This window comes from Ursus americanus, chromosome 10, assembly GCF_024610735.1.
Source record: "Ursus americanus isolate L20-20 chromosome 10, mUrsAme1.1.p, whole genome shotgun sequence".
Classification (NCBI taxonomy): Eukaryota; Metazoa; Chordata; class Mammalia; order Carnivora; family Ursidae; genus Ursus; species Ursus americanus.
This window is the reverse complement of record NC_142136.1, coordinates 14,490,528-14,515,602: the sequence shown is the minus strand read 5'-3', so window position 1 is coordinate 14,515,602 and position 25,075 is coordinate 14,490,528. Positions and strand designations below refer to the sequence as shown.

At 39.0% G+C, this 25,075-nt stretch overlaps 1 protein-coding gene and 1 pseudogene across 7 annotated transcripts in view; one reads left to right on the top strand and one right to left on the bottom strand.

Moving 5' to 3' along the window:
• UGGT2 (UDP-glucose glycoprotein glucosyltransferase 2) overlaps positions 1 to 25,075 on the bottom strand; it is a 189,296-nt gene that overhangs the window by 89,330 nt on the left and 74,891 nt on the right. For all 7 annotated transcript variants that reach the window (XM_087865039.1, XM_087865040.1, XM_087865043.1 and 4 more), the window contains 8 exons: positions 22,612 to 22,731; positions 21,664 to 21,749; positions 20,967 to 21,102; positions 14,272 to 14,403; positions 4,221 to 4,385; positions 3,746 to 3,869; positions 3,552 to 3,650; positions 1,127 to 1,221 (listed from right to left, as the gene is read on the bottom strand). In XM_087865039.1, coding sequence (XP_087721165.1) covers positions 1,127 to 1,221; positions 3,552 to 3,650; positions 3,746 to 3,869; positions 4,221 to 4,385; positions 14,272 to 14,403; positions 20,967 to 21,102; positions 21,664 to 21,749; positions 22,612 to 22,731 — 957 coding nt within the window. The remainder of the gene's footprint in view (positions 1 to 1,126; positions 1,222 to 3,551; positions 3,651 to 3,745; positions 3,870 to 4,220; positions 4,386 to 14,271; positions 14,404 to 20,966; positions 21,103 to 21,663; positions 21,750 to 22,611; positions 22,732 to 25,075) is intronic.
• Positions 1,273 to 1,390, top strand: LOC123801173 (U4 spliceosomal RNA; annotated as a pseudogene).

The window sequence follows — 25,075 nt, the reverse complement described above, 5'->3', positions numbered from 1 at the left end:
AGAAAAAAAAAGGTATCCTATTGAAATATATTGGTTTGTAATTCTCTAATAACAAAAAAATTAAGGTTGATTTAAGGCTTAAAATATTCTTCAGTGAGATAAATTTGTTTTTTCTTAAATAATCAGAGAAATAAAGTGCTGCCTGATAATATGACGAAAAATTGCTATTATGAAGTGTTGTTGGTAGAAAGCAGATCTGGGGTCATCCATGTAATGGTGGGTCTAGAACCATTCACTCTGTTTTAATAGCCTATTTACAACCGCTAAGTCTTAGTTTGGGCTGCTACAACAAAGTAACCATAAACAGGGTGGCAACTGAACTGAAATTTATTTCCCACAGTTCTGGAAACTGGAAACCTGAGATCAGAGTGCTAGCCTGGTCAGGTTCTGGTAAGGACCCTCTTCTGGGTTGCAGACTACTGATTTGTCCATCTACACATGATGGAAAGAGAGCGAGCAAGGCTCTCTGACCTCTTCTTACAAGGGCGCTAATCCCATTCATGAGGGCTCTACCTCATGACCTAATTATCTCCTCAAGGTCCCACCTCCAAATACTGTCACATTGCGGATTAGATTTGAACATAGGAATTTTGCGGTGCGGGGGAGTTCCTGTCTTAAGTTTCCTTAGCAACAACTTGAGGTACTTAAAATGTGAATATGGAGGGGAATGTTCTTCACTTGGCTTTCTCAAAATTAACAAATTAAAATTTTTGTAGTGAGAATAACCATTTGCAATGACATGGATGGAATTAGAGGGTATTATGCTAAGCGAAATAAGTCAATCAGAGAAAGACAATTATCATATGATGTCACTGACATGTGGAATTTGAGAAACAAGGCAGAGGATCATAGGGGAAGGGAAAAAAATGAAACAAGATGAAACCAGAGAGGGAGACAAACCATAAGAGACTCTTAATCTCAGGAAACAAACTGAGGGTTGCTGGAGTGGAGGGGGTGGGAGGGATGGGGTGGCTGGGGGATGGACACTGGGGAGGGTATGTGTTGTGGTGAGCGCTGTGTATTGTGTAAGACTGACGAATCACAGACCTGTACCCCTGAAACAAATAATACATTATATGTTAATAAAAAATTTAAAAATTTAAAAAAAGAATATCTAAATACTCACCATGAACTTTAATGCATTCAACAGTAGTTTTCGCCCAGATGGTTTGTCAAAATCAGCAATAATCCAGAGAGTAACTGAAGAAATTACATCATCCTCTGAAAGTTTCAAATAGTTTAGTTAAACTACCTTTTTTAAAAATCAAACTAAGCTTTGCGCAGTGGCAGTATCGTAGCCAATGAGGTTTATCCGAGGCGCGATTATTGCTAATTAAAAATCAAACTAAAAGCAGGGGACATTTCCAGTTAATGACATACATTAAAAAGTATTAAAATTAATTAAACTTAATTTTTTAAAAATAAGCAAATACTGCTAAAGATTATATACTCACACATATATACTCACATGCATATAAAAATACTAGAAGAGTGTTCTATAAGCTTATAGAAACTCAGATACCAAAAAGAAAGAATAGTTCCTAAGGGACATATCTGTGGAATACTTTTATTAGTAGACAAAAATTGTATTATGCTTATTATGTTTTCAGTGTTGGTGAGCAAAACTGTTCTTCCAGCTACAGCTACATTTTTTTAAATTGATACTTATACCCCACTATGTAAAACTAGATACAGCAAAGTGTATCTAAGTGATATTAAAAACAGCAATATTTCATTAGCTTACAAATTCATTTACTTCAAACGTCTGGCTATCATTAACTTGCTTTAATCCACATCACCTTGTGCCATCAACAGCAATACAATTCTTTTTTTCAGAAAAATTTGAAATCCACACAGAGAAACAATTTTTAATTCTGAAGTCAATTAAATGGGTTTAATTTCACTGAGGCTCAGCATCTATCACCTGAAATAATACTTGTCTAGCCATTATTAAAAACTATAGAAAAATCAGTCCCTCAGATCACATGACCTACTTAAAACAAGTGCAAAAAATCTGTTATATCAAAAACTTATTCCTGAATAGATGTGAGGCTACAGTTACTACCAGACTCAGTAATATCTAACTACACAAAAACTGTAACAAAGAGAAGGCTAACATTGAGTCCAAATTGAAGCAACTTAGGGTAAGGCAGCAGTGGTACATTCTTTTCAAAGAAGAAAGGTAAAGAATTCTAATGCCTTCTAATGCCCCAGTACTTTTCTGTGTCTACAGTGGGCAGAGTTACACGTACGGGTGTGGTCAGTACAGGGGCAGAGGCCAGATCCTGGAGGCGCTCAACATCTGGATTTTATCTTGTGAGTGACAGAGTGTGACTAAACAAGTCATCTTCTATTCAAAACCATGCATTATTTTACCATCATAGTAAACTGAGAAATATCTCAGAAGTGCTAAGAAAATTTCTCACAACTCCATTATTTCTTTACACATTTATGTAACTGTAAGAAAGAGGAAAGTAGGTGTTTCTCAGTTAATTTTCTTTTGAATTGTTAGAGATTTAACCAAAGGGCATTAATTATAGGCTACCTTACCCTGATGTCCAGAGACAATTTTCAAAATACACCACAGAACCTGATAGATTTCTCCTATTTTATTATTCCCTGTTTCTGTTTCCTTTTCTCTTCATTAAACATAGTCAGGACCTTACTCTGCCATAACACAGAGCTGCATTATATTTTTTCATTTGTTGGACTTCTTGGAGACAGACCACTTCACGAACATCAAATCAAGGATCTGTTAGAAAATAATTCTGCGGCCATTGGGTCCAAACTTGACTCCAAAGCACTCTAAAAAACTGGTTGGGTGGCCTCTGCTTAAAACTCACATACAAAAATATATCCCTTACTACAGAGTTCATCCTGTCTTGAGATCACTCTCATTGTTAGATAACTGCTTTATACACCAAGGTAAAAAGCAGCCTTCTCTTATCTTACGTGTATTGGCTCTCATTTTTCTCTCTAGAGCAAAGATGGTCAAACAAAACAAAATGAAACAAAACCAACCAAATTCTACCTCTGTCTATGTGAATAGGTCACTGTAGTCTATAACAAACGTGTGGCCCCACTGCAGACTCCCCTGTCCAGGCTAAATCTGTATTTCCAAGTACCTTCCTTTATCAGTCTCCTCTCCTTTATTATAATCCTCAACGCAAGCAAAACTCCAGATGTTGTTTAATCACAGTAGGGAACTACTCTCCTGTGATCTGGGAATTATACTCTTCTTCATGCAGTACAAAGTATCAGTTTACACAGTCCGAAAAAGGTTTTACCACTTTCTTGAAAAGGTGAAAAATGGAATAGCTTGCTCTGAGAAAAGGCAAAAAACCATGATGAACCCCTGTGCATATATGATTCAGTAGGGTCGAAGGCAGTGTCTCAGCTCAATGCTTATATCCTAACAAACTACAGACTCTCTTGAAAACCAGACCCCTAGTCAAATAGCAACATACATATTCATTATTCAACCACCTTACTAAAATTACAAAGTTTGCTACTTTAAGAATAAAGTCAGAAAAATAAAGTATGCTTATTACCTTCTTGGGTTAAATAATACATATTCTTTGCTATTACGGCACTCTTATCTTGTGAATCCAAGAAAAAGAACGTAGAGAAATCTTCAATATCAGCAGTTACTGAAAATTTTCATATTAAATGTTAAATGACCAATTAATAAAACATTCACAACTCAATAAGCATTTGTAGAAAGTATATGGAAGGATTATTTTACCTGATGTGGATATTAAATTAAGGTACTGCCATTTTGTGTGCAAAACCAAAGGATTTACACGGGGTACAACATTATTCTTTTCCATAAGGAAATCAATTACATTTGTTCGATCATTTAATGTGCCCTACGAGAACAAAAATATTACTTGGGAAATATAGGCAATTTATATACATATGTTTTAAAGTTCCGCACAGAATACACTTAACTACTTCATCTACAATAAATAAATGTAGGCAATTAGGATTCATACAATAAATTTTACAACAAATTTGCCTGTAAAAATTTGAATTTTCTTACCAGTTAAGCAATTTTTTGATATAACTATGCACAAGTAAACTTAATTAACTAATTACTACTTTTAAATTCACTACTACGTGATCAGGATGGAAATTCTCGCCATGAAAAGATGTTTTAATACAAAACATCATTTTCAAAACATCATTTATCACATATTTTCCCATAAATGCTTACCTACCATGAAAACTTCCCTCTGTAAATTTATGGTGGCATCCATCATTCTGTGAAGAACATTTGTTTCCAGCTCTTCAGGATTCAGCTGTTCAAGCTTAAAGCGTTCTCCATTATAAAGGGCTTGAGGCAAAGGACCCAGGCCGGTCATCTCATAAAAGCTTGCTCCTTCCTGTGTAGTTCAGAAATGCCAGAGTTAAACAGAATATGGCTGTCTGGAAAAGAAATGCATGTGAAAGACAAGGGACGGACACTGCCACATTTTTACATGCCATAGGAAAAAATGTGAACTTTGCTAATTCCACATGTCCTTTCCGAACATTTTTTAAAGGAAAATAATTTACCCACATAGAGCAAGAATCAGGAAGCTTTTTCTGTGAAGGGCCAGCTAGTACCCATCTCGGGCTCTGTGGGCCCTCCGGGCTCTGTCTCAACTACACCTCTGATGCCGTCGTCTAGCCGTGACACCCAACACCCGGATGCGCGCCCGTGGCTAGGTCCTGAGAAAACTGTGCGTGTAAAGGCAGGCAGCGGGTGGGCAGGATCTGCTGACCCTTGTACAGAGCATAACATTTTTTAAAAAATATCATTTACCCGTATCAGAGAGTCATTGACCCCTGCATTCATTTGTTTAATAAGCATCTACTGAAGTCATGCCATCAGCATTAGGCTAGATGCTGTGACTAGAGCTGAAAGTCCTCCCTCAAGCGGTTCACACAGACACAAAACAGGTTCTCTGGGAGCCAGGAAGAAGAGTCTAGCCAAGCTTGAGTAAGGAGAGGAAGGGGTCAGAGAAGCCCTTGGAGGGAGTGGCACGGAAAGTCTTAAAGAATGAGTAAACATTTGCCATGAAGATAAAGTAGAAAAAGACATTCCGTGTGAAGCAAGACAGCATAGCAAGGAACGGAGGAGAAGAGAGAATTCAGCGTGTTTAGGTAATGGCCAGTACTTTTCTGTGTCTACAGTGGGCAGAGTTACACGTACGGGTGTGGTCAGTACAGGGGCAGAGGCCAGATCCTGGAGGCGCTCAACATCTGGATTTTATCTTGTGAGTGAGAGTGTGACTAAACAAGTCATTTGCTATTCAACACCATGCATTATTGTAATTATTACTGCCAACACTCCCACAATTACTCTGTGAAGCTAAGTACTACCATTACCTACATTTCACAGATGACATATGACCTCCAGTGCCACCCAGCTACTGCATTTAATTTTAATTTTTCATGTTTTTATTTAAATTAACAGCTGTAATATTAGTTTCTGGTGTAGAATTTAGTGATTCATCACTTATACACAACACCCAGTGCTCATTACAAGTGCCCTCTTTAATATCCATCCCTCACTGAACCCACCCCCCCACCCCCCCACCCCCGGTCCACCTTCCCTCCAGCAGCCCTCAGTTTGTTCTGTTGAGAATCTGTTTCCTGGTTTGCCTCTCTTTTCTACTCCCCTCCCCATGTTCATGTTGTTTCTTAAATTCCACATGAGTGAAATCATAGGGTATTTGTCTTTCTCTGACTTATTTCACTTAGCGTGATACACTCTAGCTTCATCCACGTCGTTGCAAATGCAACATTTCATTCTTTTATTATAGCTGAGTAATATTCCATTGCACTTATATATACCACATCTTCAGTCAATGAACATTGGGGCTCTTTCCATTGTGGATAAGGCTGCTATAAACATCGGGGTGCATGTATCCCTTCTAATCAGTATTTTTGTATCCTTTGGGTAAATAGCGTAATTGCTGGGCGTACGGTAGTTCTATTTTTAACTTCTTGAGGAATCTCCATACTGGTTTCCAGAGTGGCTGCACTAGTTTACACTCCCACTGACAGCATAAGAGGGTTCCCCTTTCTCCGCACCCTCGCCAACACCTGTCTTTTCTCCTTGTGTTGCTACTGCATTTTAGAAACAAGATTTGGGGGCGCCTGGGTGGCGCAGCGGTTAAGCGTCTGCCTTCGGCTCAGGGCGTGGTCCTGGCGTTATGGGATCGAGTCCCACATCAGGCTCCTCTGCTATGAGCCTGCTTCTTCCTCTCCCACTCCCCCTGCTTGTGTTCCCTCTCTCGCTGGCTGTCTCTATCTCTGTCGAATAAATAAATAAAATCTTAAAAAAAAAAAAAAAAGAAACAAGATTTGTACTTAGAGCTCTCTGACCAAGAGTCTGAACTCTTAATCACTATATTTTCTCTGCATTCACTGGACTATATTATCTCTGCATTTATTGGACACTTACAGTATATTAGGCTTATGAATGCATATAAATAAAATGCAAATTCTATCCTACGGGAACTTACAGTGGACCAGAGACGGCTACATTAAAAACAAGTGTGAACATGGCATCCAGGGCTACCAAGGACCGCATGGTCAGTTCCATCTAGGAAGAGGGTAAATAATGATAAGTAATATGATCAGATTTGCCTCTTTAAAAAAAGACCACAGTGGCAACAGTGAGAAGGAAGGGCATGGGAGAGCGTTCCCTGGGAATGTTGGTCAAGGACTCCTGCACTAGCGTGGGAAAGAAAAAGCAAGAGCCAAACAGAAATTCATGGTAATGCGCAAGGGGAGATCTGAAACATTCAGCTGGCAGGACGGACAGAACATAACAACGTACTGTTTGGGATGGTATGAGAGAAGCAGTAGGTTAGGATGACCATTACGCTTCCAGCATCGGTGGCCAGGGTAAATGACGATGCTACCCTCCAGCGTAGGACATAAAGAAGAAAATAACATTTGGGGTCCGAAGGAAGATAATGGGCTTGGTTTTGGATTCTTTTAAGATTGGGCAAGCCCCAGATAGCTGCACACATGGGTATGGACCCAAGAAAGAGGTCTCTGCTAGAAATACAGGCCCTCTTCTGATTTACTCTGTGATTTCTAATTAGGCAACCTGTCCATTCCAAAAGCTTTAATTACCACAAATAAACCAATGACACTGAATTCTATAATTTTAGCCTGTTAGACTGAGTTCCTAAACAGGGGCTTAATACCTAATCTAACTGCAGCTTCACTCTCCCTCAGAAATGTAGTCAGAAAATTTTCCATCAGATCAGTACGAATGAGTCTGCCACATGGGCCCTCTCCATCCCTCAAAGATGAGGTAGTCTGCTTGGTAAGACCCTTGTTTTTCCCCTAAGGGAAAGCCACCTTACTGAAACAATCCCTTTCCTTTGCTAATAACATTCCTGCCCCACCCTCCTTCTGTAAAACCTTCCACTTGGCTTAGCTCCTCAGGGCATCCCTCTATTTGCTAGACGGGATGTCGTCCTAGTCATGAATCATTTTAAAAAGTCAGTTGGATCTTTAAAACTTACTCGGTTGAATTTTTGTTATTGAATAGATTTGGTGGCAGCGACAGGATCCAAAGTGAACTTGCAGCAGCATTTGGGGACACAAGAAACACAGATATGATGCCTGCAAACTCTTTGATTTCACGCTCTTTCTTGCCATTTCTAAGAGCTGCAGGGCAGTTTCTGTCGGTTCTCTCTTCTGAGCTACAGATAACCCCATACACTTTTACCCTCCAACACTCGCTTCAAAATAACGGACAATGCCCTTTCAAAATAAAGCAGGTCGTGGTCTCTTCACTGCTTAATATCTTCAGACTTTTTACTGCTGCCAAGGTCTTTCACTGTTCCGAGTTCAATTTAATACTGTTCACTGTGCAAGCTGGTCCCCTACTTCTCCAGCTCACCCTGTGACCTTCCCTCCACGACACAAACACAACAGCTGACTGCTATATCCATACAGCGGCGACGCCAGCTTCTCACACCTCCTCACAGCCCAGGACCTCCTGACAGTTTTCTCTGGGAGGTTAATCTCCTGTCACTTTCTTGTTTTCTTGCATCCAGCTCTTCCTCCTACTCCAGGACTCAGCTTACCATCCCCAATTCAGAGACGAATTCTCATGTCCATCCCCAGAGCATTCCTCCCTCCTTCTATGTGCTGTGTGGCTGGTGGGCCCCTTCTCTCCAGCCAACACTCGTGTCCGTCTATCTCAGGGATTTCATTATGTTATTTCTCTGATGCTTTCCTTCCCTTTGTTTTCTCTGTTATTTCTGAGTCTTCAGAAGTGAGCCTCTACTTATTTACCATTTATTCTAATTTTCATTTCTTTGAATTTGTCTCTCTGTTCTATTACATTTTTTTTTACTAAAATTCTTCAAGAGATCTTCCTTGTGCTCTATTCTTTTACCTACTGTACTTAGAACATTACAAGTACTCAATAAATAAATATCTCTTGAAAGGACAGATGTTTAGATGGAGAGAGAAAATTACAGGAACATGAGTTTAGAGAATGAGGGCCTATACTCGTTTATTTTCTTTGTGATGGAGGTGTCAGAATGATTTTCTAGGAGTGAAGAACAAGGTGGAAAAGGGGCTTAAGGGACTGATGAATGTCTAGAATAATGCTTGGGAGGGGCAGGGATCGGGGAGGGGGAGACCAAGCATGAGTCTGGCCTAAATCAGAGTCTGGCCTAAATCAGAGTCTAACACAGAATCTAACACAGAGTCTGGCCTAAATCAGAGGTGGGACAGATTTGGGAAAAATGGGCCAACAGGAGACTGAAGCTGCAGTCCATCGTTACAGGACAGCCACAGGGAAGGAGAGCGGTGAATTGAGAGCAGTAAGAGAAGCCTGTACTCACACTAAAAAAAAAAAAAAAAAAAAGGAACAATATTTCTGAGGAGTGTTCGGTGTCCTTAATCTTGACAAAAATCCTTAACATTTGTAACTTTAGGAGACAATGATTGTGGATACCTTAAAATAATAACACCAGAAAAATATTCATTTCACTACTGAACTTTTTAACAGTAAAAGTGGGTTTCTGATTAAATGTGGTAGATTTATCCACACAAGCTCATCTCTTCTCTCCTCACACATTTTCTTAAAGTGAGAATATAATAATAGAAAATGTGAGCCCACAAGGATGAAGAAAAACAGGAGAAAAGATAAAAAGCAGGTAAGCAAAGTAAAAAGGGAAGTCACACCTGTGCAGAGAGAAGAGAACGTGAACATTTTTCAGCATCCTTGGAGACACTCGGTGCCCCGGACTGGAGGATGAGAGCAGGGTGTGGACATGGCTGAGAGTCTGTGCACAGGGCAGCTGCCTCTCAAGGCCCCTCTCTCAACCTGCAAAGCCACACTGTGCTGCTTTTCTTAATCTCTGCTGAAATTGAATCACAAAGGCTAGCCTGGGTGAGGGCAGGCAGAGAAAGGGGATGGAGACCAGGTGGAGATTAAAGGAGAGTGCCCATCCTTCACTCCCGGGCCACGGGCCACGACCACATCCTGTTCCTGCACATATCCTGCGCTCTCACCTCTGACTCATGCACCCCCTTGTCTGCCACATGTACTCCTTCTAAGAGCAAAATAAAGAATTCTTAGTTGAAGAATCTGCTTTAATTGGGAAAGTCAGCTCCGCTCCCTGAGTAAGGCTCACCAACTCAGGAGAACCATGTATTTGTCATCAGCTTTTTAGGGTTTCATACTTATGTGTGAAAAGTAACCAGATATCATAAGACATTTGACAGATGCTTCAAACACAGAAGAAAAAAATCAAAATGAATGAGAAAAGGGAAGCTGTAGACGTCAGAGGTAACGCAGAGAGCAGAACAACACATCACAAAATTAACACTCAGATTAAAAAATATATATCGTGTCCATGAAAGAAAAACTGAATGCTATAAAACAGGTATAGGATATAAGAAAGATCTCCAGAAAGTTTTTAAAAATTGAACGAAAAGGACAAAGGAATGTAAAAAGGAGAGAAAGCAAACAGAGACTCAACTGAGAAGATTCAGAAAGGACAGAGAAAATGAACGAAAGTATTAGAGAAATACAGAAATTCCCAGAATTGATGGACACAAATCTCCAGTAGAAGGAGCTCACCAAATACCCAATACACTGAATGAAGGAGGATCAATACAGACACACTGTCAGGAAATTTCCAAACACCAGGGAGAAAAAGATTCTAAAAGCTTTCAATCTGCATAAATACACAATTAAATACAGCAGAAAGAGGAATTAAAATTAGAATGATATCACTGGTCTTCGTAGCCTATTAGGAGATAGACAGTAAAGACAGCCTCCAAAACCTGGAAGAAAAAGGATCATCCAGTCCAACTACCTATAAGATGGCAATGTAGATTTTTAAATTTTTAACCATAAAAGAGTTAAAATAATTTTTCTATCATGTTTACTTGGGAGAGAAGCAAAATCAGAAATAAATCAGGAATAGGAAAGGCACAGTGCTCACAAAACCCAAGATCAAGCAGAGACTTGTAAAATGAAGTGGCAAAGGCAGACCCGAAAGGAAGCTGTATTCAGGTCCAGAGCATGACAAGTTCACTTTAGAGAAAGGGTGGGCATTCTAGGGCCTGCTGTGCACGAGGAAGGTGATGGTTCGTTAACTGCTGTGTTGATCTGTAAGAAAATTTCTGGACAGGTTATCTGACCTATCTATTGACTATCTGGATACATTTGCAATAAGAAGAGTACGATGGAAAGTGGGTAAAAAAAAAAAAAGGAGTAATTCTTAAAGTTAAAAAAAAGTTGCTAAAAAATGGAAAGATAATCACATAGTATTTGATTTACTAAGTAAGGAATACTTAAAAAGTCACACACACTAAATATTCACTTAACCAAAATGTGTTAAAAACAGACCTGATAATCAGCTGGTTTGTACTGGACAGGCTTTACCACTTCTTAACGTATTGAAATATATCTGTACCAGTTGGTAAACAGCTGCTGTCCTGGGATGGTGATCACCCATGAGAAGCACCTTGACCTCTTTCCCAGACCCTCCATGTCAACACGATTCCGCCACTATAGGGTGACGGTCAGCACGAGGGCATAAAGACTCCACTCCAGCTCTGGGATCTGCTTCTGGTTGACTCTGACTGGCTGCTTTCGAAGCCACAACAGTTTTTAAATATTTTAAGTAACGCCCCTGGACACGGAGACACCAAGTGAGGGTAGGGAGGCAGAAGAGAGCTCAAGCCCCAGTTACTGTAACAGGAACTCAGCAAATATACCTAAAACTTAAGACGTGCAAACACAAAACTGGAGGGATACAAAAGAAGAAGATTCCCTTTCTTGAAGTAGTTATAGTCCAGTTGGAAATGACATTTATATCCACATGTGGTATGCATAAAAAAGCCAATTAATGAGAATCAATAATATTGGGTTGTGAATACCAATATTTAAGGATAACATGGTGTTATTCGGATGACATTTTTATGGCATCTGATAATACGTAGTACATTTTGGCTGTATAATATCTCAAATTCATTCGTATCGCAGCAGATATTGCTGTTATGTTTACCTACAATAGACATGAATAAATGAATCCATTTCTTTTCACATACAAGTTAGATTTTGAATAGATTTTGGATAATATTTTAAACTTTTTAATCAATATATTGCAATGAAATAAACAGCTTGAATATTTCTTACCAGGTGCTCTTAGGAACATATTTTATTTTAATGCACTTAACAGCCTCAGGTACAAAGGTGTTATAAAAAGCTTTAAATACTATAATTGACTTGAACCAGAAAAGGGTTCTTAAGAAACAAAGCATACACACTTAGTAAAAAAAAAAAATCAGTAAGTAGTTTCAGACTCATTTTAAAAAAGGGCAAATCAATCAGAAAAAAATGTTTACTCTTGCATAAGAAGTGATTCTTAGTATCACCATTATGCATCTATCAGCCATGCTTAATACATTCTTGCACAAGTCAGTCCCTAAGGAAGGTAAGGTCTGAATAGAAATTGTGCTCTATCAGTGAGTAGCAAACAGAAGAGCCCACTTCTATTAAAAAAAGAAGAAAGAAAAAGAAAAGCACAGCACGTAAGGTCTAAGTACGGAATTACTTCCAGGACTCCTATCATTACCACTTACCATCAGCTGATATTAAAACCCAAACAGTGCAACCTTTTGCTTTCAACCTGTGCAAACAGGATCCTTAACATATAAAAACTCACTGCTATTCTATTGCATGAGTTTACATAATCACTACAGGAAATTTGTGTTCCTTCTCCCCATAAGAGTACCTAAAGAGTACTTATAAAAAAATAATTTTCTGTCTACATTTCCTTAGTCCATGATAATTTTATTAAAAGAGATGCCTCCGTGCAACTTTGGCCCTAAAAGAAAGTTCTTGGTGGTGTTTTAGTTTTAGTTATATGAAAATATAGTAATGAAAAGTATCAATGAAACTCGTTCTCAGTTTAGAAATTATCATTTGGAAAACCATTCTTACATGACTGAAAACAACCCCTAATTCCTACCACACTGGCTTCCTGGCCTCGCTTCCGTTTCTAAGCAGCCTGCTCGCGCCCCAGTGGTCTTCTCACGGGCCACTCTTTGGGCCTCTTATGCCAATGCCACATCCAGCTTCTAACATCTCAACCTCACAGCACTTTATCCAGCTACCTTCCTTCATTCATATGCCTGGTATTTTGGACTTTCTTTAAAAAGAAAGAGATTGGGGGGCACCTGGGTGGCTCAGTTGGTTAAGCGTCTGCTTCAGCTTGGGTCATGATCCCGGGGTCCTAAGAACGAGTCCTATATCAGGCTCCCTGCTCAGCGGGAGGCTGCTTCTCCCTCTCCCTCTGCCCCTCCCCCCAACTCGTGCACTCTCTCTCTCTCTCGCTCTATCTCAAATAAGTGAATAAAAACTTAAAAAAAAAAAAAAAAGACTGATGCTCCTGTAAATTTATGGTAGGCAACTCCAGCAGCAATTGGGCATCATAGCTATTTTTAGATATGGCTTCACTGTATGCCGTTCCTAGCCCCCAGAGCAACAGCTTCTAAAACCTCACCGCTCTCGTGGAGTTCCGTCCTACCACACAACCCTCGCTCTCAGATGGCCTGGCCTCCTCGGTCATTTCATTCAGTAGATGTTTACTGACGACACACTCTGTTCCAGTCGCTGGGCACTAGGCCTGCAAGACCCAACAGGAGACATGTTCCCTGCTCCTAGGGAGGATGCAGTCCAGGGAGAAGGCAGGTAATGAACAGCCCCTGTAAGCAGCATTATGCAGGATGCAGTGTGGTTTCACATGTGACGTTAGCATGAGCAACTTAATCTCAGGTGGAGGGTCAGAAAAGGCTTCCCAGAAGTTCTTCCCAAAGTGTTATTTCCCCTCAAAGTAACATTGAAGCTGAGAGCTACAGAGAAGCACACACAGGCTAGTAGAGAAGGGAGGCAGGGTGCATGAACCAATGGTGGGAACAAGTGTGTGAAGGCCCTCTGGTGAGGAGGAGGAGCCCATTCAGGAACCCGAACAAGTCTGCCCCAGTGGCAAGAACAGAAGAGCAAGGAAAGAGTGGTGAGAGGTGAGACTAAGGAGTTAAACAGGGGCCCATTCAGGTGGGATATTACAACACCAACGATCCCGACCGTCAACTGTTAGCATGCAGACAGGACCAGATCTGCGGTCTAAAAACTCTTATAAAATGCAAGAACCCATCTAAAAAACCTGAGATCTGTATGGGCATGAGAAATTCAGCCCCAGTGATGCTCCATCTTCCCAAGTTTGGTTCTTGTCCTAGCATTTACCTAAAAAGCCAGCTTTCCATTTCTTCCTAAGAAAGTATACATTACATTCTTTAAAATTCTACATTCAGGGCACCTGAGTGGCTCAATCGGTTAAGAATCTGCCTTCGGCTCAGGTCATGATCCCAGGGTCCTGAGATCGAGCCCTGCATGGGGCTCCCCGCTCAGCGGGGAATCTGCTTCTCCCTCTCCCTCTGACCCTCCTTCCCACTTGTGCTGTCTCAAAAAAAAAAAAAAAAAAAAAATCTACATTCATGTTTCCTACCCTGTAAATCCTGACAATTCTCTTTTCTTGTACTTTTCGAAAGGTCAATAATGGCAATTTGAGTACTCGTATACAACTTGCATCATTCAGAGGCGTTAAAATACCCTTCTTTCTGAGAGTCTAAAATCCGAATCATAAGTTAACTATATTGAGATCATCTATTCATGAGATTATAGTAAACGTGTCTTGGATCATATTTTTGAAAATTTCCATTTCAACTTACCTTTCTGTCATTATCATATTTAGAATGAATTCCCAAAATATCCCAAATATTAGCATCTGGAAATAGATTTAGGAGAACACTCTTCACATTGTCCACAGTGAGTATTTTGTCATTCTTCACTTTTTGGTACATCTGTAGAAATAAAGATCTTACAACTAATTTTCATCTTATGGCAATTAGTTTTCTTTCTTTCCCTGAGCATGCAGACAGATATAAAATAAAAACACACTTTATACTTTGTAAGTTCTAAGTATACCACATATGTGTGTGTGTGTGTGTGTGTATATATACACATATACATACACACACGTCCCCTACCCACACAAATAAATCATTTTAACCACACAATATATCATCTCCAATAAAAATGGTTTTGTGAATATTCTACAGCTTTCAAAAATACAGTAACAAATGTATATTATGTTCCATTTTGCTCAAACTAGACACTGTGATTCTTAGTAAAATAATGGCTTATTTTTTTTTTTTAAGATTTTATTTATTCACTTGAGAGAGAGAATGAGCACAAGCAGTGGGGAGAGGCAGAGGGAGAAGCAGGTTGCCCGCTAAGCAGACAGTCTGATGTGGGCTCGATCCCAGGACTCTGGGATCATGACCTTATTTGAAAGCAGACTCTTAACCATCTCAGCCACTCAGGTGTCCTGGCTCCCTTTATTTAAAAAGGTATATATAAAATATATTTTTTAAAGATTTTATTTATTTGAGAGGGAGAGACAGAGAGAGTGACAGAGATAGTGAGAGAGAGCACAAGCCGGGGGTGGGGTGGGAGGCAGCAGAGGGAGAGGGAGAAGCAGGCTCTCCAAGGAGCAGGGAGCCAGATGCAGGACCCAATGTCAGGACACCGGGATCACGACCTGAGCCAAAGACAAATGCCCAACCAACTGAGCCACCCGGGGGGCCCTATAGAAAATAATTTAAATGGCTTATTTCAGAAAGGCTTTATTTTCATTCCTGACTGCTCCCTGGTAAAGGCCTTGACTAGGTTTCCTCTGTACCTCCCTTCCCTCCCCGCCCCCAGATGTTGTAAGCACAGCAGCATGATGTAAGCTGCAGCTCCTTTGTTTTCTTGTTTCATTTCTCCCCCATTATAGACCCTCTACTATACCCCAGGCACTGCTAGGCATGGGGGAAGAGACAGCTCTGCATCGAGAGAGAAGGCATCTCTGAGCACGTGCCTCAGCTGAGACGTAAATATGAACTCTGAGCTAGCATTAAGGCATCCTGGGAAAAACTTCCCAAGCAGAAGAAATTTGGACTTACAAATACCACCAAGTAGCATTTTGATTTACAGGTATCTCTCGCTTCTCAAAAGTTCATGTTAGGCCACTTTTATTTTACGAGAGTGACATCAGTAGCTGTTTTCATTAACCAAAAGATATCCAAAGAGGATTTTCGCTTTTATGAAAAATGATAGAAAGTGAAAACAGCATTCAGTGTTTGTTTTGCAGGGACGGCGGCCCCGCCAGTCTCCTTCCCCAGGAACCACAACTCAGGATCCAGAGCTTGAACTGTGTCTGTGAACATCTGTGCTTTCTTTCCATTTATTCTGTGCATTAGCAAGATGTGTCCTAAGGTTACTTTTTTTTTTTAAATCACTACTGCTCATTTATTATAAAGAATGTAATTCCGGAACAGCTGAATGGAAGTTATGCATAGGGCAGAGTATGTGGGAAGGGGTACAGAGCTCCCATGTCTTCTCTGGGCAGGCACACCACCCTCCCAGCACCTCGGTGTGCTCACCAACCCAAAAGCTCTCCAAACTAAGGTTAGTTTTGATTCTGGAAAATGCTCAAAAATTTTTCCATATAAACTTGATGATGACTGCTTCTTCCCTTTACACCATTTAGGCTTATTACAGAGGTTTCACAGGCATGCTCTACTCGGAAGCGGGGGAAACCTGCATCAGTTAAGAATGTTATTTTGAGGACGCCTGGGTGGCTCAGTCGGGTAAGCTTCTGCCTCTGGCTCAGGTCCTGATGCCAGGGTCCTGGGACTGAGCTCCGCGAGGGACTCCCTGCTCAGAGGGGAGCCTATTTCACCCTCTTCCTCTGCTCATGCGCAAGCGTGCGCACGCACACACACACACTCTCAAAGATGAATAAACGAAATTTAAAAAAAGAAGAAGAATGTTGAGTCCTGATTCACTTAAATCATTATTGCCAGAGACAGTCCTCATATGGGGGCTGACGGAAGACCCACATTATTCCTCATGATAAGGAACCAGCATTCTTCCTTTCCCTTTCTCACTGTAAACCAGGTGACCTACTCCTTGAAGAAAAAGCTCAGGTCTATAATTAGATCCCACAGTTTAGTTTTACAAGCTTCTCGATTTATAGGCAATTTTCCTCCTCATATCAAGCAGAGCATGCTATGATCTTAGTAACTGAGAAAACAAAAAGCAAAAATTTTAGCCTTCTGTAAAACATAAATAGGGATTAAGATTTTGAATAAAGCAAAAATTATATATGAAAAGTTACTGAGGTTAGTCATCTTACAAATTAGTCATTTTAAAATAGTAGATATTCTTAAGCTATCTAAGGCAGCTAGAATGTCTACCATAAGCTACTTAGATATATAACGATTCAATCTTCTTACACATTTAAAAAATTTTTAAATGGTTATGTAACTTGTTAAGCAAAAACAGAAATTTGGGGTCTTCTCCATATACATTTTATTTATTTTCCCCCTTTTTAGCTTAAGGTATAACTACAAATAACATAGTAATACATTTAAAGTGTACAACATGTTCGCTTGATAAATGCACACAGTGCGAGGGGGCTCCCACCATTGAATTAACTAATATATCCATCACCTCACACATATTTTTCTTTCTTTTTTGGTGAGAACATTAAAATTCTACTCTTAGCAAATTTCAATGATCTAGTACAGCGTTATCAATCATAGTCACCATGCTGTACATGAGATCTCCAGAACTTACTCCTCTTATAATTGGAAGTTTGTACCTTTGACCAACATTCCCCCATTTCGCCCACTCCTGACCAACCACTTTTCTACTCTCTGTTTCTAGGAGTTCAGCTTTTTTAGATTTCACATACATGTGATATTATATAGTATTCATCTTTCTTTCTCTGATGTATTTCACTAGCCTACTGCCTTCCAAGTTCACCCATGTTGTCACAAATGGCAGGATTTCCTTCTTTTTAAAGGCTGAATGACATTCTAAGGTATGCATACATATATACCACACATTTTCTTTGTCCATCCATCCACTGATGGATACTTAAGTCACTTCCATACCTTGGCTATTGTGAATAACGCTGACATAAACATGGGAGTACAGATAATCTTCGAGATACTGATTTCATTTCCTTTGAAAACAGCTGAAGTGGGATTGCTGGTTCATATTGTCATCCTATTTTAAATTTCTTGAGGAAGCTCCAGACTGTTTTCCATAATGGCTGTAACAGTTATACTCTTAGAGAATTCCCTTTTCTCTGTATCATGCCAGCATTTGTCATCTTGTTTGTCTGATAACAGACCCCCTACAGGAGTGAGGTGACAGCTCACAGTGGGTTTTGATTTGCATTTCCCTGATGATTAATCAAGTTGAGCACCTTTTCATATACCTGCTAGTCATCTGTATGTCCTCTTTGGAAAAATGTCCATTCAGATATATTGCCCATTTTTTAATTGGGTTATTTACCTTTTTCTTGTTGTTGTTGTTATTGAGTTATATGAATTCCTTATATATTTTGGACATTAACTCCTTACTGAATAGATAGCTTGCAAATATTTTCTCCTGTTCCATAGTTGTCATTTCGTTCCATTAATGGTTTCCTTTGCCATGCAGACACATTTTATTTTGATATAAACCCTGTTTATTTTTGCTTTTGTTGCTTTTGATTTTGTTGTCAAATCCAAAAAATCATTGCCAAGATCAATGTCAAGGAGCTTACCCCCTGTGTTTTCTTTTAGGAAACCATTTCAGGTCTTATGATCAACTTTTTAATCCATTTTGAGTTGACCTTTGTGTGTGATAAAAGATAGGGATCCAGTTTCATCATTTTGCATGTGGATATGCAGTTGTGCCAACTTACCACAATCTACTCCCTCCTAATCGTAACTTTACGTTGACAACATACCGAATTTTAAGTTCCGAGAATAGATCCATTTAATCCTCTCTTCCTTTGTACAATTATTGTTATATGTATATCTATATGTTAAAATTTGTTTTATTCAATCTTATGCATTTTAAACATGATAGAATATATTTTTATAGCCTTTTGTATGTACTCATATATTTACATTTTATTTACAGCTACCATTTCATTTCTTCCTGTGAATGTGAGTTACCATCTGGTGTCGCTTCCTCTCAGCCTGAAGGATTTCCTTTAGTAATTTTTTTTGACACAGCAAGAATTCTGTCTCTACCTGTGAATATTTTTATTTTCATCTTTTTGCAAGGATCATAGCTCATGTTAGCTCTTGTTCAACTTCTGAAAACCGACTTATTTCATGTATTTTGTCCAGTTTTATACTTGCTTACTGTGAGATGGTTAATCTGTTGTCAATTACCCCATCATAGCCAAAAGTTGAAGGCTTAAAATACTTCTGCATTCTCAAACATGCATTCAACAAATATTAATCAAGTACATAACTTTTTTTTTTTAATCTTAATCTTGCAAGGTTGGAAGAGAAAATTAAATTAGTGAATTTGCATAGCCACTGTGGAAAACTGAAATACACAGATTGTTTTACTATATAAATACTGTACTTACTGACATGTGATAATTCTCTATCACATGTCAAGAATTTTCATATGCTTATAATTTTGACCTTCTACTATATTCCTTTCTGATACTATATTCTTAAATTATCTAATTTAGATAAAATAATTTGCTCATTGAAAGTAATGAAACAATATTAAAGAGATTTTATAATTCACTTATTTTACTAAAAGGCTAGATTTTGCTCAAATTATTCTTTTTTTTTTTTTTTTTTTTTTTTAGAAGATTTTATTTATCTATTTGACAGAGAAACAGCCAGCGAGAGAGGGAACACAGACGGGGGAGTGGGAGAGGAAGAAGCAAGCTACCAGCAGAGGAGCCTGATGTGGGGCTCAATCCCAGGACTCTGGGATCACACCACGAGCCGAAGGCAGACGCTTAACGACTGAGCCACCCAGGCGCCCCTGCTCAAATTATTCTAAATTAGTGAAGCTAAGTCATCTGAAGGATACAATACAATACATTCCCAATAGAATGTTAGCTCAATCATCTTTTGGTTTTCTATGGGCTACAAACATTTTAGGTTTGAAGCATCCTAGTACGAATAACCACCAACATTTGCACACTTCAGACCCTGGTGGATTCTAGTATGCTGTAAATATTCCTTCCTCACACATTTTCCCCTCTCTTTCCTCTAATTGCTTAGTACAACTTGTAGGCTATGGCACATATTTAATACTTTTATGCCGTGTATACTGTATGGAAACCTATGGTTTCAAGTATAATTTGGTCTTCCAAGATATTACAGTATTATGCTGAACATCACAGTAGATAATTCAAAAGGCCAGTAATTGGAGAAGTATGAATTCACATGCAAATTTACGTCTGATACAAAGCTCTTCCAGAATAGAGAGTCAATGGAGAGAATTAAGATAACTTAGGTAAGGAGAATTTCAAAAGGTCCTCAAGTTTCTAAGTTTTGACTATCATACTGATCCTTTCATAATAAGGTGGCCAGACTTCAATAAAAGCTATGTCAGTCTAAGTTCCTTATAAATTCTTACACCAGTCAGTTAATAAAAGTAATAGACTGAGATACAAGACTGACATGTAATCCATAACACTATTTCACAGAACAAAGTGTACCCCCAAGTCACGGAGCCCTGGTAGTTTCTAACGCCCGACAGGGAGTTCTTGAGGTTTCAGTGGTTTTCCCAGGAGCTATGGAAGCAGGGCAGGGAATTTATAGAGCTTTGGTAATTTCACATTCTCACTTTGAAGAACCATTCCCTGTTATAATAGTGGGTGAAAGCAAAAAGACCAATGTATTTTAAAATGAACAAAAGCTAGTTTTTAAGCTATGGTCTTTCTTAATAATAACAATACAGTTCTTTAATACATATGTTTCCACAATCGGCCATAATAGTTTCAAAACCTCAATTATGAAATAATCTTCCCATTTCTTATTGTTTTTAATCAAGTTCTTGCCAATTTCTAACTTTTTTTAAATACAGTCAAATTCAGTATCCATCCTGCTATTTCAACCCAATTGCTATCATGAAGTGATTTTTTTCTCCTCTGAAATTCTCTAGGAGGAGTCTACATACTTTGTTATTTAGAATATTTCAGTTTGCAGTAATCTTTTTTATTCATGATTTTTTCAAGACCTAGTTCAGGAATTCTTCCCTGACTAATCATTTTTTATGAGTTTTCCTCTTAACTTACATATGCAATTTAAATTCCATTAGCAGCTGGAGAAAGTCAAGCAAATTCATCTATTTTGGCAGAGTGTCAGTTGCCTAATTTATAAAGTGGGGACAACAATATGTATTTCAGTTGGGAGTTGCAAGAATCAAATTCATCATCTGTATTAATCTCCAGGATCATTTTTTATAAACTTGGAAAGATAAAAATAATAAATAATAATTACAGTAATAAGGCAGAAAAACCCACTATACAGTCTGAAGAAAGTATACCAAGCACACTCACTTGTACTATGGAAATAAAGGCTTGTGATACGTCACGTTCTTCTGCAATATAGTTGAAAGCTCGCCAAAGAGCAATGCCAGCGTCATCTGCTCCATCAACTTCATCATCTGTGTTAACAATGAACACAAAACCAATTCTGGGGAAAGAAGGTGAATAAGGAATGTCACAACTACCCCTTGAATCACAACCAGCCACGATTTTTCAACATTACTAGACTATAACATCTAGATGGAGAGAATGTGTTAATGGAGGGAAAGAGGGAGGGCTATATTTGAAAAGGTTTGATTTGTAATGTCTGTTCACCAACATCCGCCTATCTAATGGAATCCTCCAAACTGTCAAACTCTCTCTGGTGGTGATATCCTCAGATGGCCATGTTTTTCCAGAAAAATAAAGGGAAAGTATACTCTTGACACAACTTCAGGGAAATGGATCCATCTTTAAGCACCCAAAGTGATCAGATCATTTTCTCAGGAAATGAACAGGGTTAAAGAGATTACTAAGCAGCTTTGATTAACAGAGTCTATCACAAAGATAAATGAGGTTTCACAGCACAGCCGTGTTGTGTCAGGTGTTAAAGACCACCCACCACTGCTCTGAATTCCAAATGAATACTCTGTGTAATACTCTGTGGTATAATGGGAACATCACTGGATTTCTTTCAGTTGACCGTTTAATGTTATAAATTGACAATTACCTAAGAGGAATTTTATGATAATAGAAAAGCTCAGCAAGCTTTATAAAATCCAAGGTATATTCTTGAGCAGGATCAATAAACAGAACCTAAAAGAAAGTAGATAGTTTATCATCACTATTTTGTTTGAACATTTTGGAATTTTCATGAAATTCAAGTTTGTTTCTGTCGCTAAAAGTATGAAATTCAAGATGCAATCTTTTTTTAAAGAAATTTCCAGCAATTCTAAAGACTTTTATATAAGAAGGAATTTCATAGGTAATGAAGGATTTCTAAAAGCTGAACATTTGAATAATACATGGAATTTAATACCAGATCACGCATCCTTTTTTTGAAGCACAGCAGAGTAAATTTTTTAAATAACAAGTGAAATACCTTATTCTAAATGTGCCTTGGATTTTCTCTAACTTTTTTAAAAAAGATAGTAACTGAATTTTGAAAAAATAGCATTAACATAACTGCTTACTCTACACTGCTGTAGGAAATAACATATTCACTTCCTTTGTTGAAAAAAAATAAAGCCCCAGCTAAGTATTTTCTGCACATTTCATAGTTGTATCAGGTTATTTACTATTATAATAGTGAACTCATACGCATAGATGATAAAGTGATATTCATGTATTTTTCCCTGAAATGTAGTAAATTTTAATCTTTAGTTAGTTCCTTATAATATAGAAGGAAAAATGTTCAATCAAATTTCTTTCAGAAAATGTAAACGTTAACTCATCAATTTCACATCGGAACTGTAAAAGCACATCTCAATAAGAAGAGGCAGATTTTGTGGCATTGCTGGCTTTGGATGTCTCGTTGGCCAAGCCACCTCAAGCTTGCTGCATCAGGCAAGTATTCCCTTCTTATTACACAGATGCCTATTCACCAAGAACAAGGTAATCCAGAAAGAATGCTGATACCTTTATAAAAGATGTATACAAAATGTCATATAAAACTCACCAAATTATGAAAATTACGCCTTATGGAAGGTATAGTTCCAGGGAACAGGGGCTTCAGAAGCTCCTGGCAACTTGCAGGCCATGTGACATACAAATCATCATTTTCTAGGTCATTAATCCACTAGGAAGAATCCAAAAATCTGTGAGAGCTATATTAAGCTAATACTTAAGTCATTTTCAAAGCCAGCTTTCATTCTTTCAAAGTAAAAATACACAGAAATTTCTATATTTCTGATTAAATATAAGAAGCCAGTTGAATATTCTTTAAATTAAGGAATATATTATGTGCAACAATTTTATATTTCCATGGTCTTTTAGATTAAGCCTGACCCTCCTCCCAGAACTGACTTCTTCTATTCATGTTTGTTTCTCATATTAAAAAATAAAATTGTATAGAAATTACTCTCCTTAAACCATTTGACAGAGATTAAGTCTTTATTTTAATTATTAGCAGTATAGGAAGCAGTGAGGTCCTCCACGTTCCTTCTCAAATTTTAACGCTTAGACATAAGGAAAATAAAACATGACATCCTGGGTGTCCAATTCTAATCAAGAGCTAAAAGTTTATACTAGACTAAGCCACCTGTCCAAAATAATGCTAAGAGCTGGGGAAAACATTTAATCACTGTTTAGATGCATGGAGGTAGGGTCAACGAATTATCAAGGGTCAAGGAGTTACAATCCTTAAAGGCAAGAGGCACAGCAGACAAGCTCCATGTTCACCTCAATTCTGTCCCTAGGGAGATTTTCCAAATTGCAGCCTGGAAGAACTAATTCAAACAGAAAGTGACAGTCATACTAGGCTGGAAAGACAGAAGTTAAAATTAGGGTTGCCTAAATGGAAGAAATTGAGGGGGCGGGGAAATCCAGTAGACCGGGGGGGGGGGGGGGGGGGGGGGGGGGGGGAAGTGCAGGGAAGAAACCAGAGTCCCTGTCTTTACACAAACTCCTCTCATTTGCTGACTAGGAACCTGCACGTACCCATGGCAACACCCCGGCCCCAACACCACTAAAAAAAGAAAGGAAAAAAAAAAAAAAAAGAGCCAAGGGGAAACAGACACTGGGACTTTGAAGCTGCAGCCACAACGCAGTAATGAGACAGAAGTTGAAGCCTGAAGTGTTAAGACTGGCAAACACTGTACTTTAACCTGAGAAACCGACAGGGCTAGTCCCCCAGGAGGAAGACACAAAGTGTAAGAGCTCCCACGAAGCCCAGAAACGTGCCTCGACAGAGCCAGGTGAGAGCTGGTACTCGGGCTGCCGCAGCAAACCTGACAAACATTTGCTTCTGTGACTTTACATTGGTAATTTCGGGCTCCTATCAAAAACTGCCAGGCAAAAAAAAGGACCAAATATCAAAATGCAAGAGAAAAACCAGACAATACAGAGGGACCTGGCCAAGGACTTTAAAATAACTATGATAATACATATATTTTAAAAAGAACAAAAATAGATGGAAAGATAGAAAATGTTAAGAGAACTAAAAATCCATTACAGGAAGAGCCAAAGGTATATTCTAAATTTTAAAACTCTGTAATTAAGAACTGTAAGAACTTCTAAAGAAGATTTAACTGCAGACTGGACACGGAGGAAGACAGTGATTAGCCAACTGGATGACAGATCAACAGATGTATATCAACCAAAGTGCACAGAGAAAATTAATGCAAAATCAAAACGAAGGGTGAGAGAGACGAATGACACAGGCACGGTCTAGTGCATGCCGCACAAAGTCCCAGAGGAGAGGAGACCAGTGGTGCCCAAGAACTCAGGCGGCCTCTGCAGTGATCCAGACAACAGGTTTTGGAGTGTTGAACCACATCAGAGGCAGTGGTTTCAGAGAGAAGACTGAGCTACTACCACACCCAGACAGTAGCTGTAAGAGAAGGAGTCCGTGCAGGGGAAAGCACAAGCAGGTGGGGAGGGAGTTGGCGCAGTCTGGGACACACTGACCAAGTGCATAAGGCACATGAGCAGGAGTAACTGGGTAAGCTGCAGCCATTTCTATTTTGTGGTTAACAAGTGTCATGGGGCTCTGTCATTAGCTTGTCTTCGCTATAATCTGTCCTGATACCATGGAGGGGAGGAAGAAGGGAGAACTTCGGTCTCCCTGGAAAATTAGGTAGTGGTCTATCTTGTTTATGTTTTTGAGGTAATTTTTGCCAAGATGTGAAGGTAATGTGAACAGTTCTAAAAATCCTGGCAATATGCTAGGAATGCCCTGTGAATTGGAAATCGTTATAGACTTGGACAGCAGTGTCTGGATCAGTTCACTGTTCTTCTGTGGGAATGAGAGGCCAGTGGAGGGAAAGGCACCAAAGTAGAGGATTTGAAAATCTGACCCCCAGGGTGGTCAGTTAATACTGGTTTTAAGTGAGAAACTGGCCGTATGCTTTATGTATCTGTCCTATTGAACCTGGTTAAAAATTGGAGGTAGAGTCACTTTTAATATGTATCAAAATATCTGG